Source organism: Perca fluviatilis, chromosome 2 (assembly GCF_010015445.1).
Source record: "Perca fluviatilis chromosome 2, GENO_Pfluv_1.0, whole genome shotgun sequence".
Lineage (NCBI taxonomy): Eukaryota > Metazoa > Chordata > Actinopteri > Perciformes > Percidae > Perca > Perca fluviatilis.
In genome coordinates this window covers 34,236,897-34,255,045 of record NC_053113.1, presented here as the reverse complement: position 1 = coordinate 34,255,045, position 18,149 = coordinate 34,236,897, and the positions used below count along the sequence as shown (strand labels likewise).

At 40.9% G+C, this 18,149-nt stretch overlaps 3 protein-coding genes across 4 annotated transcripts; all 3 read left to right on the top strand.

Moving 5' to 3' along the window:
• The first annotated feature begins 247 nt into the window (after positions 1–247).
• On the top strand, positions 248–3,272 carry LOC120549699 (extracellular calcium-sensing receptor-like). The gene is made up of 6 exons (XM_039786790.1): positions 248–428; positions 519–807; positions 890–1,645; positions 1,727–1,954; positions 2,081–2,204; positions 2,365–3,272. The coding sequence occupies exons 1-6, from the start codon at positions 271–273 to the stop codon at positions 3,270–3,272; spliced, it is 2,463 nt and encodes an 820-aa protein (XP_039642724.1). The 5' UTR covers positions 248–270.
• A 3,691-nt stretch (positions 3,273–6,963) lies between these two features.
• Positions 6,964–11,460, top strand: LOC120549685 (extracellular calcium-sensing receptor-like). 2 transcript variants are annotated; one of them, XM_039786777.1, is made up of 7 exons: positions 6,964–6,988; positions 7,917–8,079; positions 8,177–8,465; positions 8,804–9,610; positions 9,704–9,931; positions 10,251–10,374; positions 10,550–11,460. In XM_039786777.1, the coding sequence occupies exons 3-7, from the start codon at positions 8,211–8,213 to the stop codon at positions 11,458–11,460; spliced, it is 2,325 nt and encodes a 774-aa protein (XP_039642711.1). In that variant the 5' UTR covers positions 6,964–6,988; positions 7,917–8,079; positions 8,177–8,210. The 2 variants fall into 2 exon arrangements, with proteins under 2 accessions (XP_039642711.1, XP_039642702.1); XM_039786768.1 differs by lacking the exon at positions 6,964–6,988 and having other exon boundaries at positions 7,859–8,079.
• Positions 11,461–12,342: 882 nt separating this feature from the next.
• LOC120549730 (extracellular calcium-sensing receptor-like) lies at positions 12,343–15,482 on the top strand. The gene is made up of 6 exons (XM_039786837.1): positions 12,343–12,409; positions 12,523–12,808; positions 12,966–13,790; positions 13,881–14,111; positions 14,313–14,436; positions 14,569–15,482. Exons 2-6 carry the CDS (start codon positions 12,557–12,559, stop codon positions 15,480–15,482), a joined length of 2,346 nt encoding a protein of 781 aa, XP_039642771.1. The 5' UTR covers positions 12,343–12,409; positions 12,523–12,556.
• The last annotated feature ends 2,667 nt before the right edge of the window (positions 15,483–18,149 follow it).

Sequence of the window (18,149 nt, the reverse complement as noted above, 5' to 3'; positions counted from 1 at the left end):
ACTTGCCATGGCACAATGATGTCACACAATACTTCTATTCCAAGACCCAATCAAGACTGTCCGGTATCACTGATTGGTTAGTACAGTAAGAGGCTCACCGTGCCGTCAACTAAGATTATAAAATGTTGCATTTAAGTCTGCTTTGACCCTGGCATGACTGGGTAGCTTTGCCCCATCAACATTTGGGAGTGGAAAATGTCAGAAGTGAGAGCAGGGCTGATTTTCATGGGGCTCCTGTTGGCATTTGGAGCAGCGGATGGAGCAGCGGAGATGGAAGCTCCTTTCTGTCAGATCCTCGGCAGTCAAGAGTTCCCTCTGCTGTCGAAAGAGGGAGATGTTATGATCGGGGGAGCCTTTTCCATTCACAGCAAAATCACACAACCTCCACTTTCCTTTACAGAGAAACCAACACGTCTCACATGTTCGAGGTAATTTCAAGATTTGTAAAAAAATATTTTCCTATGAGTTCTGTCACAGTGAATACAAGTTTGTAGTTTTCTCTTCTTCTCTTATCTCAGTGTCAACCTCAGGGAGTTTCGATTTGCACAGACCATGATCTTTGCAATTGAGGAAATAAACAAAAGTGAATTTCTTCTTCCCAATGTTTCGATCGGATACCGTATTTATGACAACTGTGGCTCAACAGTATCCTCCATGCGTGCTGTGATGGCCCTGTTGAACAGTGATGAGTGGACTGCGGGAAAGAGCTGTTCTAGTCAATCAGCTGTTCATGCTATTATCGGGGAGTCTGAATCCTCCTCAACCATTGTGCTTTCCCGCACTACTGGACCATTTAATATACCAGTGGTAAGATTGATGTCTGTGTATATCAATGTGTATATTACATGCAAACTTTTCTTATTCTTTCTCTCTCTTTGTGTATTCTCAGATAAGTCATTCAGCAACTTGTGAGTGTTTGAGCAACAGGAACGAGTATCCCTCTTTCTTTCGAACCATTGCCAGCGACCTCCATCAAAGCAGAGCACTCGCCCAGCTGGTCAAGCACTTTGGCTGGACCTGGGTCGGGGCAGTCAACAGCGACAGTGACTATGGCAACAATGGCATGGCCATCTTCCTTGCTGCAGCCCAGGAAGAAGGAGTGTGTGTTGAGTATACAGAGAAATTTCACAGGGAAGAACCAGAAAAACTCATGAAAGTGGTAGAAGTGATTCGAAAGAGCACTGCCCGGGTCATTGTTGGTTTCCTGGCCCATGTAGAGATGAACAACCTTCTAGAGCAGTTGAGTCTGCACAACATCACAGGTCTGCAGTTTGTTGGTGTGGAGGCCTGGATCACTGCTGACAGCCTTGTGACTCCTACCAGCTTTAGTGTGCTGGGAGGTTCACTGGGTTTTGCTGTGCAAAAGGCCAATGTCAGTGGTCTGGATGATTTTTTAATTAAAGATTTCTGGGAGACAGAGTTTAAGTGCAAGGAGACAAACAGGGCCACAATGACAGAAACACCACAATGCAAAGAAAAAAACCATCTGATTGACCTTAAAGATTATGATGATGATGTGGCAGAGCTGAGATACTCCAGTAACATCTACAAAGCCATTTATGCTGTGGCCCATTCTCTGCATAGCATTCTAAAGTGCTTCAAAAGTCAGGGTTGTGACCACACTGTAAAGGTTACTCCCTGGCAGGTAAAAAGAACAGATTACTAAACTGTTTATTTCTTAGCTCTGGTCATTTCTATATTGACGTATTGTCTTACTGCTTTTTAGGTAGTGGAGTCTTTGAAGCAGGTGAATTTTACCATTAAGAACGGGGACCAGGTGTGGTTTGACAGCACTGGAGCAGCTGTTGCTCGGTATGAGGTGGTGAACTGGCAGCGTGGATCAGATGACTCAGTCCAGTTTAAACCTGTCGGCTATTATGACGCCTCCCTACCCCCTGGACAGAAGTTTGTCCTCAAGACTGAAGCCATAATTTGGCCTGGAGAGAAGACAGAGGCAAATATCATAATTCACTGTAAAATCTACATTGATGTAATGCAGGGCTTTGCCAGGTAGTTTGACAATATTTCATCTTGAATGATTATTAGAAACGTAATATCTGTTATCTTTTTTAATTCAAAGTTGCCTGTGTCAGTGTGCAGTGAGAGCTGTCATCCTGGAACATACAAAGTCCTTCAGAAAGGAAAGCCAATCTGCTGCTATGACTGTATACCATGTGCAGAGGGAGAAATCAGCAACAGCACAGGTATATGTACCGCTGACCTTTACTATGACAAATTGCATACACTGTTTACTTTCCATACTCTGTGTTTCATGTTAAAATCCACTATTGTACAGTCTCTTATTTACGTTTTTCGGATGTAAGTGATAAAATTACAATAATAGTGACGATATTTCTATTACAGATTCTAATGACTGCAAAAAGTGTCCTGAGGAGTATTGGTCCAATCAAAACAGAGATGCATGTGTACTGAAAAATGTTGAGTTCCTCTACTTCACTGAGGTTATGGGTATAACACTTGTGTTTTTCACTTTGTTTGGTGCGCTTCTTACATTAATTGTGGCCACTATATTCTTGTTCAATAAGGACTCTCCCTTGGTAAAGGCCAACAACTCTGAGCTGAGCTTCCTGCTGCTCTTCTCCTTGACTCTGTGTTTCCTGTGTTCTCTGACCTTCATAGGCCGACCCTCTGAGTGGTCCTGCATGCTGCGACACACAGCATTCGGCATCACCTTTGTCCTCTGTATCTCTTGTGTTCTGGGGAAAACTTTAGTGGTGTTAATGGCCTTCAGGGCCACACTTCCAGGTAGTAATATCATGAAATGGTTTGGGCCTGCACAGCAGAGACTCACTGTTCTGACTTTCACTCTTATACAGGTTATAATTTGCATACTTTGGCTGATAATCAACCCTCCTTTTCCTTTCAAAAATATGAAACACTATAAGGACAAAATAATTCTTGAGTGTGCCTTGGGATCACCTGTAGCGTTCTGGGTTGTGTTAGGATACATAGGGCTCCTTGCTGTCCTATGTTTTGTACTTGCCTTTTTGGCTAGAAAGTTACCTGATAATTTTAATGAGGCCAAGCTCATCACCTTCAGCATGCTGATATTCTGTGCAGTCTGGATCACATTTATCCCAGCATATGTCAGCTCTCCAGGGAAGTTCACTGTGGCTGTGGAGATATTTGCTATTCTGGCCTCCAGTTATGGGCTACTTCTCTCTATATTTGCACCAAAATGCTTCATTATTGTATTCAAACCTAAACTGAACACAAAAAAACATCTGATGGGGAAAATGGGATCCAATTAAATCTCAATTAGCTTGCGAATTGTTTTTGATATTTTTCATTGACCTGAGCACACTATTAATTTATATGTATTATTCAGCTTTCCTTTGTTTGTATCAAAATCTACCCAAAAGCTACAAAGCAACAATATTTTTGATAAAGTCAATTCAACATGGTTGACTGTAAGATAAACTCTTACTTCTTTTAGATCATTGATTGAATCTATATCTGCTGCTACAATAAAGATGTAAACAAATACTAATAATAATATTTGAATTTCATATAAATGAATAAAAACTTTAAAAACTATCCATGACTTCTTGTCTCCTTATTTTAATTAGCAAAATTAGGGCCTGCACAGTAGAGACTTATGTGGCCACATGTGGCCCAGACCATCGCTGATTGTGGTCTGAGTGATTGGATCTCAATCCATCCTCAATGCCTCATCCACTAAGCTGTCCGCTTGTGATCCAATCACTCAGATCAGATTTTATAACCTGAGGCCCGTTCCAGAAAGCAGGTTTAGTGAAAACTCTGAGTTTGTTAACCCTGAGCTGAGGGAAACTCTGGGTTTTTTCCGTTCCAGAAAGAGAGGTAACTTAACCTTGGAGTCAGTTACTATGGTAACTGAGTATGTGAACCTAACCTGGTCAGGAGCAGGTTTTCTTCAAGAAACCTCTCAGAGTTTCTCTCATTCTCCTCCCTCTCAGAGGGAGGGGAAACTCATTTCCTCATTCATTCAGTCTGTATCAGGCGCATTTTAATGCAGTTTGTTATCTGCATGAATAAAAAAACGTATTGGTTTATGTTAGGCAGACTATAACATTTTTTTTTTCTCAAACATGTCATGTCCTTTTGTCGACGATCCCGTTGATGAAAAAGCTGTATTAATTCAGAGAGTTTACGTCGGGAGATGATATTGAGTCCCGACTAGATGTTTTTTCATTTCCACATAACCGATTTGAGTGGTATTTTTTATCACAGTCTATTAGATATGTAGATACCTTATCCTTCCACTAGTTCAACATCGTGGAAAGGCTTTAACATCCCAGCAGATTCTTTGTGTCGCATTACGTTTTTTGCAAACGGCAGTTTTCTTTATAACAGCAGCGGATCATACTGTAATAGTAAAGCCACTGTATGTAGAGCCGTCAGAAAAGTGTGATCGCTCTGAAACGTTTTTTTAAACGTTTTTGTAGTGTTCCCTGGACACAAACCAGTGAGAGCCATTAAAAAGAAATAAATGATTATACTTATAGTTCTGTTAATGATAGTTAAAGTATAGTTTACTTTTTCGCCCGCAGGATTGCACCTAAATAAAATTATAGGTGTAGCCTACAATTCCAGTTTTCACCAGTAGCCTAATATTATAAGTTAACTGTGATTAAATATGAAATTAATACAGTGTTAATGCGTAAGCATTGACTCGAGCAGCAATTTTCTCCCACACCAATTCTCTCTCTTTTGCAGCAGCAGCCGCTTTTTAACGAAATGCATGTTCAAACTCGCTGTTTGTGCGCATGAGTATTTCCGCCGACCTGTTTGTTTGTGGTTGTTACCATGGTGAATCGTAGAATCATGGCTCCATTCATACTGCCTTATGTGCACGCGCGTAACCCTGAGTGAACCTACTCCGAGTTGATTGAACCAACTCAAATCAGCTGTTCTGGAACCGAAAACTCAGAGTTTCCTATCTCAGGGTAAATCAACTCAGACATCAGGGTTACACTCAGAGTTTGTTAAACCTGATACCTGGAACGGACCTCAGGTCAAAACGGGGCTTCCGTGGATACAGTGCAAGACTTTACCATGTACACTGTCGTCACTGAACTTGACACTATAGCCTCTCCCACACAGACTGTTCTGTCTTTAGTACCCCAACATATACAGTAGATGATGAAATTAAATTGAATCAGGTTGGGAGTTAAGGGCCTTGCTTAAGGCCCGGGACACATTAACCCGATTATCGGCCGTGGGACAGTCTGGCGAGGTCAGTGACTCAAATCTGTTCGGTGTGTCCCATGCCGTCGTCCGTCTGGGGGGCTGTCGGCGTTCATTTTGGCCGACCTGACATGTTCGGTCGGCAGCAGGGAAATCGGGACTCACCCGGAAATGACGAGTATGAGGTGACTACAGTCTCTCAAAATCTGATGAAAATCTTTTAAACTGACCTTTGTTGAGCTGAAATGAAGACAGATTCAGCAACTGCATGGCCTATTTCTCGCTTAAAATGTTTTCAGAAACATGTTTCAGTGAACTATTTTAGTACAATATGAGATCGTATTCTGAACGGCCGCCATGACAGTCTGGCTCTCAATATCCGGAGAAAACAAACCCATGTGACGCGTTCGTCCAATCAGCTACCGGTTTTCATTTCTTGGGCAACATTACAGATTAGCGCCGCCTGCTGTTATGGGGATGTATTACGTCTCGTCTCCTCTCGTCTTTTTGGTCTGTTCTGTGGCAGTTTTTTGGACCTCGGGGACGCGACTGATCATATCGACGGGGTTTTCTGTCAACGGTCGCCCGTCGGCTATATGTGTCCCGGCCTTAAGGGCACAATAGTGGTCTGTGGATTGAAAGTGCAACCAAAAGTCACATGCAAGCATAAGATATAGATATAGAATATTTACTGAGCATATTTTCAGGGTTTTATTACAACATAACTAGTAGGCTGTAATGTCACAGGAAATACACACAGGAAAAAAAGCACATTACTACACTAATATACATGCTAACAACCATTGAATCATAACAATGAATGAATGAATGAATTCAGACACATTTTAAATAAACCCTTTCCAAAACAAAATAAGTACATTAAGTACATAAACACAAAAGTAAACATAAATACAAGGAGGGTACAAATGTAAAGTAAACATTTCAACATTTCAACATGAACATTAAGAATAAATTATGGTACAAATAGAAAATAAACAGATTAGGCAAATACTGTAGATATTCCAAATAAGTAGTAAGGGTGGAAAAACTGGAGAGAGAGCAAGAGTGACATGGAAAGAGATATATATATAGAGAGAGAGAGAGAGAGTATGAGGTTGTACATAAGTTTTTCAACATATGGTTGAGCACGGGCATGTGGTGTTTAGCATAACAATTAGCATGTTAGCACCATCCACCACCATAATGTCCACACTGTAAACAACTTCATTGGCACTGAGCATTGGCATTGTACTTAATCTTGAGGTGTAGAATCATCCAATATAGACGTAACCCTTAAGGAATACTAGGCTGGCATATTATGTTTTCATGTATTGATTTATTAACATAAAAATGTTGTTTAATATTAAATAAACACATTATATGATAGCATGTATGCTTACAACCACACTCCCAACACACACACACACACACACACACACACACACATAAACACACACATGATGCATATGGTTGAGCACAGACAAGAGGAGTTGAGTGATTTACACTGATGCACTACTACCTGCCTCTGCACAGATATACTGCACCATACAATTTATACAGCATATTCTAAAGCTATATTCTTCATCACTATGTTCTTTACATGAATATCAACATCAGTGTCAGGGTAGTCTATATCCACGAAATTCCACTTTTGGGATTGCTCCGATGCTGCAGGAAATTCCGCTGGATGCATGTCTTTTCGCCGATGTCTGTTTCCTTCTGCTTTCTTTGTGTTGGAATTTTAAACTCCGAAGGATTTCTGAGGACTATGGTTAACTGCTCCTCAGATCTCTGCAGGGTAAATTGAGACAGTTAGCTAAACTATCTGTCCAATCTGAGTTTTCTCTCGAACAACTACAACAACTTTTGAACGTACACGTTCCACCAAAACAAGTTCCTTCCCCGAGGCTATTTTGCAGCCAGATGAAATGAAGAAATGCCAATAAACCAGAGCACATTTTTCTCCCATCCTGGATTGCTATGTGGACTAGCCAGATCATCCTCCGCAGCGTGTGGAGTATGGTCTGGCAAAGTGAGACTAGTGTCAGGGCAATACACTCTTGTGTACTCATTTTTGGTATCTGGGTCTAAAACCTTATGCACAGCCTCACATTTTGTTTCACTTATTCATCTGAGGTGGAGCAGTGACCAGCACTGTCACCTCACAACAACATGATTCAGGGTTTGAACCTGCTGGCCGGCTTGGGCCCTGTGTAGCGATTGCATGTTCTCCCTGTGTTAGCATGTGTTCTCCGGCTTCCTCCCACAGTCCAAAGACATGCAGCCGTTTAGAATTGTTAATTGTTGACTCTGAAATGACTTCCCGTTTTTCCCTTTTCACTGATTTGGCAAATAGCTTCTTGATATCCTCAGTTTGCAACTAAAGTGGGTTTAAATTATGTGTTCCCCATCATCACATCCTCCTACAATTTAATTTACATCTTACAATAATAATGACATAATGGTCTTAAAAACAGAATAAACCATTTCAAATGAAAAAAAAAAGCAAAGCGATCTGACATCATTATACAGTGATTCGCTAAGAGGACCTCAATCGTCATCATCTGCAGAAGTATAAAGCTCTGCCCATGAAAGGAGATACATGTTTTGGTCAGCAATAGAATCAAACATCACAGAGTACAGGTCTGTGTGTACATGTTTGTGCCAGATGTTTGACTGCCTCTATGTAATGTTACTGTTTGTGCTTCTTGTGGGAGCCTTTGGAGCAGAGGAAGATACTGCGCTCTGTGAGATATTGGGGAGCCCAGAGTTTCCTCTGTTATCTAAGGAAGGAGATATCACTATTGGAGGAGTTTTCTCCATCCATAGCCAAATATCAAGGCCTCCGCTCACCTTCACAGATGCTCCAGAACCTCTCAAATGCTCAAGGTAATGTTTGTTGTCTTTTTTCTTATTTGTTGGTTTCTTGAAAAAAGTCACATAAAGTTGAAAAACTGTTAGTGAAAATTGTTCTTACTCTTTTCAGGATAAATTTTAGGGAATTTCGTTTTGCCCAAACAATGATTTTTGCCATTCATGAGATCAACAATAGCAGCTCCCTGCTGCCCAATATTTCAATTGGGTATAAAATATTTGATGGCTGTGGTTCAAATCTGCCTTCAACACGTGCAGTGATGGGTCTAATAAATGGGCCAGAGAGGACTTTGGAAAAAACCTGCTCCAGCCAGTTATCTGTTCATGCGATCGTCGGAGCCTCTGAGTCCTCCTCAACCATTGCGATGCTACAAATTTCAGGGATTTTCCAAATACCAGTGGTACATATTAGTAATATTTGTGTTAGTTTTGACTGATTTCACCATCTTCTTTTTTCCAAAAAGGCTTATCTAGATCACTATATATATATATATATATATATATATATATATATATATATATATATATATATATATATATATATATATATATATAAATAAACTGATTAGTATTTTGGTTAGTTTCACATCTCTGCTCAGGTTGTGATTAAGGTTTCTAGGGTTTGCACAGATGCAGCAGACTGACTCTAAAGTCACATGTTGAGACAAACATTTTCCCTTACTTTTTGTCACTTAATACTTTCTTGTTTTTTTGTTTCCCTCTTTTTATTTTCTGTTAGGTCAGCCACTTTGCCACTTGTGCTTGTCTGAGTAACAAAAAGGAGTACCGCTCCTTCTTCAGAACCATCCCTAGTGACTACCATCAGAGCAGAGCCTTGGCAAAACTGGTAAAGCACTTTGGCTGGACATGGGTTGGTGCAGTTAGAAGTGACAATGATTATGGTAACAATGGCATGGCAACATTTATCACAGCTGCGAGTCAGGAAGGGGTCTGTATTGAGTACTCAGAGGCCATCTCAAGGACTGATCAAAGTGAGCAGGTTGCCAGGGTAGTCAGAGTTATCCAAAGCGGCAGTGCCAGGGTATTAGTTGCGTTCCTGGCCCAGGGTGAGATGGACATTCTGCTTGAGGAAGCTCTGAAGCAGAACTTGACTGGGCTGCAGTGGGTGGGCAGTGAGTCCTGGATTACAGCACGTCATCTGGCCACTAAAGGGTACTCAAGAATTCTGACAGGGTCTCTGGGCTTCACCATCAGAAAATCAAAGATCACAGGCCTGCGAGAGTTTCTTTTGCAGGTTAACCCAAGTCAAGACCCTTATAATAATCTGCTGAGAGAGTTCTGGGAAGCCACATTTGGTTGCAGTTTCCAATCCAGTCCACATGGTCAGACCCAGTGCTCTGGCACTGAGAGACTACAGGACATCAAAAATCCTTTCACAGATGTGTCGGAGCTAAGGATATCTAACAATGTGTATAAGGCTGTGTATGCTGTGGCTTATGCCATGCATAACGTGTTAAAATGTGGACAAAGTGGCAAAGTGGTGAATCACCCGTGTATCTGGAAAGATGCTTTAGAGTCAAAACAGGTCAGAGGTCGCCTTCATGAATGATGTGAATAATTTGAAATAATTAACAATTCCCTGTACTTTAAATTATACAACACTGTTCTCTGTTGGTAGGTTGTGAAACACCTCCGAGATGTGAATTTCACTCTTCAGTCAGGAGAAAGTGTGTACTTTGATGAAAATGGAGACCCTACAGCGACTTATGAGCTGGTGAACTGGCAGAGAAACCAAGCAGGAGATATTGTGTTTGTGGCTGTAGGGAGCTACGACGCCTCACTACCAAATGGAAAGCAGTTTACCATGAACGGACTAAACGCTACATGGGCTGCCGAATCCCTGGAGGTATCAAACTTGTTATGTATTAAATACTCATAGTGGAGCTTGATTTTAAAAGTAATAACTGTTCCCTGAGCCATTTCCATAATTAGAAATAGGTCAATTTTGCATTGCTGAGGAAGTCATACTATATAAACGGAAAAAAAATGACACACAAATATAAATAGATTTATTTTGCAAACTGAAATATCAAGTGCCAGGTGTTTCTTTCTGATCTAGGAAGCTTAAACTAGAGTTTTCTAATTAAATTGGACCAATGATATTATGGATTTGGTTTACAGCTTTATCAACTTTAAGTAACTGATGAGTTGTGATGTTGTTACAGAGGCCACAGTCTGTCTGCAGTGAAAGTTGTCTGCCAGGTTTCCGGCAGGCTGTGATTAAAGGCAAACCCATCTGCTGTTTCTCCTGTATCGCCTGTGCTGCTGGGGAGATAAGCAACTTCAGCAGTGAGTAGAAGCTTTCCTATCTGCAATTATATACACATATATACAAAATACTTCCCAGTAGCTCTCATATATATTTCACTAAATACAGCCAGTGCTTATTTTAATTTGAGCTCTGCTCTCCTAACTTGCAGTTTACAGCATGAACACATTTCAGTGTTTCACGTTTTCCATTCAGATTCTGCCGAGTGCTCACGGTGTCCACTGGAGTACTGGTCAGATGAAGAACACAGCCAGTGTGTTCCAAAGGTGATCGAGTTCCTATCTTATGGAGAAACCATGGGCGCCCTGCTCACTGCTTTCTCATTGTTTGGAGCAAGTTTAACACTGGTGGTGTCATGTGTCTTCTTTTGGTTTCGTCACACACCTCTTGTCAAAGCCAGTAACTCTGAACTGAGCTTCCTGCTGCTCTTCTCCTTGACTCTGTGTTTCCTGTGTTCACTGACGTTCATAGGCCAGCCCTCTGAGTGGTCCTGCATGCTGCGACACACAGCTTTTGGAATCACCTTTGCCTTGTGCATGTCTTGTATCTTGGCTAAAACCATAGCAGTGGTGATTGCCTTTAAGGCGAAAAGGCCAGCAAACACAGTTCCTCAGTGTTCTGCTCCGCTCCAGAGAACAAGTGTTCTTAGCTGTACTTTACTGCAGGTGTTAGTCTGTATGCTGTGGTTGACTCTTGCCCCGCCATTTCCCTACAAAAATACAGCTCATGCCACTGAAAGGATAATTCTAGAATGTGATTTAGGTTCACCTATAGGGTTCTGGGCTGTGCTGGGGTATGTAGGACTCCTGGCTGTGCTATGCTTCATCCTTGCTTTTCTTGCTCGAAAGCTACCTGATAATTTCAATGAAGCTAAGTTCATCACCTTCAGCATGCTGATATTCTGTGCAGTTTGGGTCACTTTTATCCCAGCATATGTCAGCTCTCCTGGGAAGTTCACTGTAGCTGTGGAGATATTTGCCATTCTGGCCTCTAGCTTTGGGTTGCTCTTCTGTATATTTGCTCCAAAATGTTATATTTTACTGTTAAAACCAGAGAAAAATACAAAAAAACATATGATGGGGAGAAACCAATCAATATCACTATAAACGAGTATACAGAATAGTAACACTTGAATGTCTGAATTGCTATTTTAGTATTTACTTATTAAAAGCTTTGGGTTAAATATGACTTTGCAGGCCATGACCAGAGAAGTCCAATAAATGTCTTAAATATATGTTCTGCCTCATTTGCTTGTTTAGATGTAGGTCTTTGATGGATGGAAACAATGTGCCCACTAATCGCAATGAGGGACTGGCCATATTTGCAGTATTTTTTTTAAATGCAATAAACAATTTCAGTGCAGTGTTATGAAGCTGGATTCTAAATTGAAAGTTCTGAGTTTGTTGTGTTGATTAAAGTTCAGCTCCTTGTTAAATTTAACAATTTAGGGTTTATTTTCCTTGGAGGAATGGGATAGTTTTGTATATTTTGAGGAGAAAATGATCTCCTTCATATGTTGGCCCAATGTCCTAAATCATTTTTAATTCTCATTTAGCTCAAATTTTAAATTCTTAACTGAAATAGAATATTCAATACACAACAACAGCTCAGATATCCCCATGGATGCAGGAAAAACATAGATGTCATACAAATGTTGTAGGCCCTCTAATAGGCCCATCCATCTGTCAGTCACACCACAAGTTCTGCCATTGGTGGACAGAAACACAGTATTTACATTGCATCCAGGCCCCCGTGGCTTGTGCTAGTTAGAAGAAACTTCCTATAAAATGCTCAGAGTTGAGAGGTTTTATCTTTGGACCTTGGGTGGTAAAGATTGAGGTGAGCTACTATGCTGCTGATAGCAGATCTGCTACTTCTTTCCATTCTGGCTGTCAGAGGATGGGAGCCTATGTGTCAAACATATGGGAGAAAAGTAGTCTCTCAGTTTTCTAAAGAGGGAGACATCAACATTGGAGGAATTTTCTCCTTTCATCAGAACCCAGTCAGTGTCAGTCCAGCTCTCCAAGTCAACCCAGGAACAATCCAGTGTGAAGGGTAAGAAAAGAATATATGTTGTTTATTCATGTATGAAGTGTAAATCATTGTATGCTTCACATTTCTTTTTACTTTTCACAAAGTGTACAATTTGGTCCCTCTATTTTTTTCAGACTGGACCCAGGAGAGCTTCAGTATGCGTACACTATGATATTTGCCATAGAGGAGATCAACAACAGCTCAGATCTGCTGCCCGGAGTGACACTTGGTTACAGGATCTTTGACTCCTGTCCCAGTATCCCTCTGTCCATCAGTGCATCGCTTAACCTAATGAATAGGTATGACAGCGGTAAAGGCAGCTGTAGCAAACTGTCAAATGTGCATGCTGTCATAGGGGAAACAACATCCACCTCTACAATAGGTATTGCACGCACCATGGGACCCTTCCATATACCTGTGGTGAGTGTTGGGGACATGCATGCTCTCTGCCAAAAATGAATTGGTGTTGTTGAATGAGGTTTAATATAATATGTGAAAATGTTTTATTACATGTGTGATTCATATTAGGCAATGAAGGCATCTAAAAATTAGCTATTTCTCTGTTTTTTTATTTCAGATCAGTCATTCAGCCACATGTGCATGTCTCAGCAACAGAAGAGACTATCCCTCTTTCTTCAGAACCATACCTAGTGACTTTCACCAAAGCAAAGCTCTAGCAAAGCTTGTGAAATACTTTGGCTGGACCTGGGTAGGGGCTATTAGAACTAATAGTGACTATGGGAATGGTGGCATGGCCACTTTCTTAGAAGCAGCAGAAAGGGAAGGTGTGTGTGTTGAGTACTCAGTGGCTATATACAGAACTGATCCCAGGAAATGGTTCTTAGAGGTGGTTGACATGATAAAGAAATCCACCTCGAAGGTAATAGTGGCATTTGCTGATGGCACAGACCTTGACATACTTTTTAAGGAGCTTCATGCTCAGAATGTGACAGGCCTGCAGTGGGTGGGCAGTGAGGGCTGGATCACTTATCGCTATATCGCCTCTCCAGTAAACTACGCTGTGGTGCAGGGGGCAGTGGGCTTTGCAGCACTAAATGCACACATCCCTGGACTGCAGGAGTTCCTGGCTAACAGCAGACCTTCCACCACACCTGGAGACCAGGGACTGGTGGAGCTTTGGGAGACTGTGTTTGGCTGCACCCTGACTCCCCAAGCAGAGACTCAAGCTCAGGTTTCAGTCGCTGCCTGCACTGGGAAGGAGTCTCTGTGGAACACAAACTCACGTTTCACAGATGTTTCAGATGCCGGTTTGCTAAATAATGTTTACAAGGCCACATACGCTGTCGCTCATGCACTGGACATGTTGTTTACATGCAAAGACGGACAGGGACCTTTTGAGAACAATACTTGTGCTGATAGGGAAAATGTCCAATCATGGCAGGTAAACATAAAACACAAAATGCTGTGCCTAAATCAAAACTATACGTTAATGATGATGTAGTTAAATAACAACGTCACTGTTTCTCTGCAGGTGCTGCATTACCTGACACAGGTCAATTTCACTACTAAGACTGGTGAAAATGTGTTCTTTAATGAGTTTGGTGACCCTGTGGCTCGTTATGCACTGGTAAACTGGCAAATTGATGAGGCAGGTTACATAGTCTTTGAAACCATTGGTTTCTATGATGCCTCCCAGCCTGAGGGTCAGCAGTTTGAGATGAAAGCAGATGTGCAAGCCATCTGGGCAGGTGACAATCTTGAAGTAAGTAAATGTGGACAACCTGCCCTAATTTTTAAATGTTTTATTGTGAATAATCAACAATTAATCAACAACGATCTTGTGATCACTAAATAAATATGTCCAAAAGCAATGCACAAACTGCTGAGTTAATCACCATATTAACATGATTATGAGTCTGGAAGTTATTATGAATTTTTTTTTAATGCTGTCACTGTGATGCAGGTACCAAGGTCTGTTTGCAGTAAGAGCTGTTTGCCAGGGACCCGCCGGGCTTTTGTCAAGGGCAAGCCTATCTGCTGTTTTGATTGCATTACCTGTGCTGACGGGGAGTTCAGCAACAGTACAAGTGAGACAGCAGGATTCCTAGCCTTTACTCTAGCACTCATCATGTTTCTGTTGGGCAAAATCACTGCCAGCACTTTACTGGTCTATCTGAAGATGTGTGTGCTGTACAGCCTAAACATATTTATGTTTTCAGATGCAGTGAAATGTGACAAATGCCATCCCGAGTACAAGCCCAGTGAAGAGAGGAATAACTGTGACTTGAAAGCTATTGAATTCCTCACCTACAGCGAATTGATGGGTACACTGTTGGTCACCTTTTCTGTCTTCGGTGCTTGCCTGTCGATGACTATTGCCCTGATATTTTTCCACTACAGGCAGACTCCGATTGTTAGGGCCAACAACTCTGAGCTGAGCTTCCTGCTGCTCTTCTCCTTGACTCTGTGTTTCCTGTGTTCTCTGACCTTCATAGGCCGGCCCTCTGAATGGTCCTGCATGCTGCGACACACGGCATTCGGCATCACCTTTGTCCTCTGTATCTCTTGTGTTCTGGGAAGAACAATAGTTGTATTAATGGCTTTTAAAGCGACACTTCCAGGCAGCAATGTGATGAAATGGTTTGGGCCTACACAGCAGAGACTCACTGTTCTGACTTTCACTCTTATACAGGTTTTAATTTGCACACTTTGGCTGACAAGCAACCCTCCATTTCCCTTCAGAAATATGAAACATTATGAAGAGACGATAATTCTTGAGTGTGCCCTGGGGTCACCTGTAGGGTTCTGGGCTGTGTTAGGATACATTGGGCTCTTAGCTATGTTATGTTTTGTACTGGCTTTTCTGGCTCGAAAGCTGCCTGATAATTTCAATGAAGCCAAATTCATCACTTTTAGCATGCTGATATTCTGCACAGTATGGATCACTTTTATCCCAGCATATGCCAGCTCTCCTGGGAAGTTCACTGTGGCTGTGGAGATATTTGCTATTCTGGCTTCAAGTTATGGAATGCTCTTTTGTATTTTTTTGCCCAAGTGCTACATCATTTTATTAAAGCCTGAGAACAATACAAGGAAACATATGTTGTGTAAAGTGACTCCAAGAACCCTTTGAATAATGTGTTAATCACAGCAGATTTATTTTATACATTTTTTTCTAATTCTCCAATTAGTTTATACTCAACATATATTAATGTTTGAGGAAACATGACTTTTCAGGTCACACTGTCAATTGTTCATGAAGTAAAAGCTTCACAAAAATATCCCTTTCAAGATGACTTGAAAATGGATTTAATTGATTAAATATAGATAAATACAAACAAAACCTGCCATGCAGCAATGTTTTCCAATGTATTGGGCTCAACCTTTTCAACTGTTTATATTTTACCTCTGTAGATGTATTCCCACTGCAACATGAATATTTTTAAAGAATACATTTTTGCATTTAAACTATATGTATCAACAAAACAGAAATACAATAAAAAATATTGCATGAAACGTGCACTCTTTTTGTGTTGTTTTTCACACCCATGAGAAAATATTCATTAACTCCATAGTAGTACACATTACAGTACAAAACTCAACATACATACACAGTAAACAGAAAAACAGTGAAAATCAGTACACATTACAGAGACGTAATCATTCCAGAATGTATCATTGATTCAGTGTATGATTTAACATATCAGTAAATCATACATTCTTAATTAAACATAATTTAAACTCGTAGGCTTATGATCTTCCAATTAATTAGCGTACGTAACTAACGTACACACACTGTAACCTACACAGTCTCCGTAGCGTGAGGAATTCACAATAGTAACGAGTAACGATTCAGCACATAAAAAATGTAAGTTTTTTTTAAAAGAGTAAAAGTATTAAACTCATCGAAAATATGTAGTCAAGTAAAAGTGGAAGTAGGAGAAAAAAATAATACTCCAGTAGAGTACAGATACAGCTTTTTAGTACTTAAGTAGAGTAGTGAAGTAGTTCTGCTTCGTTACTATACAGCTCTGCTAAAGGCTGATTAGTTAGGGCCACTCTAACATTAAATAATACATTAGATAGGAAAAGTGATGTGAGAAGACTCTATGAAGGTATACAAGGTAAAACCTTTGTACAGCAAAACGGAATATTCATATCTGATGACATATACAAGTAGAAGGGCACTTGAAGAGCACAGACCTCCGCCAAGGCATGAGCTATATAGAATGGTGATTATTCCGACACCAGAATGCAGCACAACTACCCATCTTACAATGTTAATGAAAGTGAACAATTATTTGTGTATCCCAGATTTGGATCTGCTCCAAAATGTAATGGGATCTTCCAGGGCCCATGACACAAGTTTTAATAAAATTGTACAAATTGTTTATCTGCTGACAAAAACAAAAACAGACCAACAAACAAACGGAAAACCAAACCAAAAACATAACCTCCTTGTCCTGAGTAATTAAGAAATTTGAAATACGCTCAGGCCAAGGTGACCTCATGGGAAGATGTATAAATAGCACAACACTTTTGAGGCCCTGAGGACTACTACACAAACTACACATTTTGTGTCTTGTTTAATATCTCAAGATCAATGCAGCTAGAGACTTCCTTTACTTTTAGTTTAGAAGAAAAGAGATGCACTGTTTAAATCAGGTCTTCTGTGTGTTCGTAGTCCAGAAGTTTTTTAATCCAGCCTGGAACTACAGTTTCTTTGTATAATGAAGGATAGTTACGTATTGTAACTCCAGAGTATAGGCATAGCCCCCTAAGAGCTGTTGCTATTGGGTTTATCCCTCGCGCATGCACTGTCGTGAAGATTTCTTTTGCTCCCTTGTGCCCTGCACGGGCCTCTCTTATGTCCGCAGTTACTGTATATTACAGCTGCAAGACCAGAGATCTGCTCCCAACATCAGCATTTTTCTTCAGCCAATGTTAGTGAAGCAACTGACCTGGATCTTAAAGCAGTTACACACCAACCAGACAGCCAACCGTCGGCAGAAAAGCCAGTCGGACTGATCAGTCTCCCCGAGTTGATCCAAAAAGTGCCACAGAACACACGAAAGAGACGAGACGTAATACGTCTCCATAACAGCAGGTGGCGCTAATCTGTAATGTCGCCCAAAAAATGAAAACTGGCCGCTGATTGGACAAAAGCGTCACATGGGTTTGTTTTTTCCGGAAATTCAAAGCCAGACTGTCATGGTGGCTTGTTCAGAATACAATCTCATATTGTACTAAAATAGTTCACTGAAACATGTTTCTGAAAACATTTTAAGCGAGAAATGAAAAAAAAAGCCATGCAGTTGCTGAATCTGTCTTCATTTCAGATCAACAAAGGTCAGTTTAAAAGATTTTCGTCAGATTTTGAGAGATTCTAGTCACGCTCATTCCGTTTGCCATTTACGGGTGAGTCCCGACTGCCCTGCCTCCGACTGAACATGTCAGGTCGGCCAAAATGAACGCCGACAGCCCCTCTGACGGACGACGGCATGGAACACACTGAACAGACTCGAGTCACCGACCTCGCCAGACTGTCCAACGGCCGATTATCGGGTTAGTGTGTCAGCGCCCTTAGAGGGCTATGCCTATACTCATAGAATCTGGAGATACAATACGTAACTATTGTTCTATTTCGTATAGGCTTCGCCCTCTAAGAGCTGTTGCTATTGGGTTTAGTGCGAATCTGATGTAGTCAATGCCACCTGTGACACCAAAATTCACAAGCAGATAGCTCCTCTTCAATTCAATTTAATTCAATTCAATTCAATTCAATTTCAATTCAATTCAA

Coding starts and splice junctions, on each gene's coding strand:
- LOC120549699 (XM_039786790.1), top strand. CDS start 271: ATGGAAGCTCCTTTCTGTCAGATCCTCGGCAGTCAAGAGTTCCCTCTG. Junction 1,646..1,726: donor TAAAGGTTACTCCCTGGCAG/GTAAAAAGAACA, acceptor ACTGCTTTTTAG/GTAGTGGAGTCTTTGAAGCA. Junction 2,205..2,364: donor AGAAATCAGCAACAGCACAG/GTATATGTACCG, acceptor TTTCTATTACAG/ATTCTAATGACTGCAAAAAG.
- LOC120549685 (XM_039786768.1), top strand. CDS start 7,859: ATGTTTGACTGCCTCTATGTAATGTTACTGTTTGTGCTTCTTGTGGGA. Junction 8,080..8,176: donor GAACCTCTCAAATGCTCAAG/GTAATGTTTGTT, acceptor TACTCTTTTCAG/GATAAATTTTAGGGAATTTC. Junction 8,466..8,803: donor GGATTTTCCAAATACCAGTG/GTACATATTAGT, acceptor ATTTTCTGTTAG/GTCAGCCACTTTGCCACTTG.
- LOC120549730 (XM_039786837.1), top strand. CDS start 12,557: ATGATATTTGCCATAGAGGAGATCAACAACAGCTCAGATCTGCTGCCC. Junction 12,809..12,965: donor GACCCTTCCATATACCTGTG/GTGAGTGTTGGG, acceptor TTTTTATTTCAG/ATCAGTCATTCAGCCACATG. Junction 13,791..13,880: donor AAAATGTCCAATCATGGCAG/GTAAACATAAAA, acceptor GTTTCTCTGCAG/GTGCTGCATTACCTGACACA.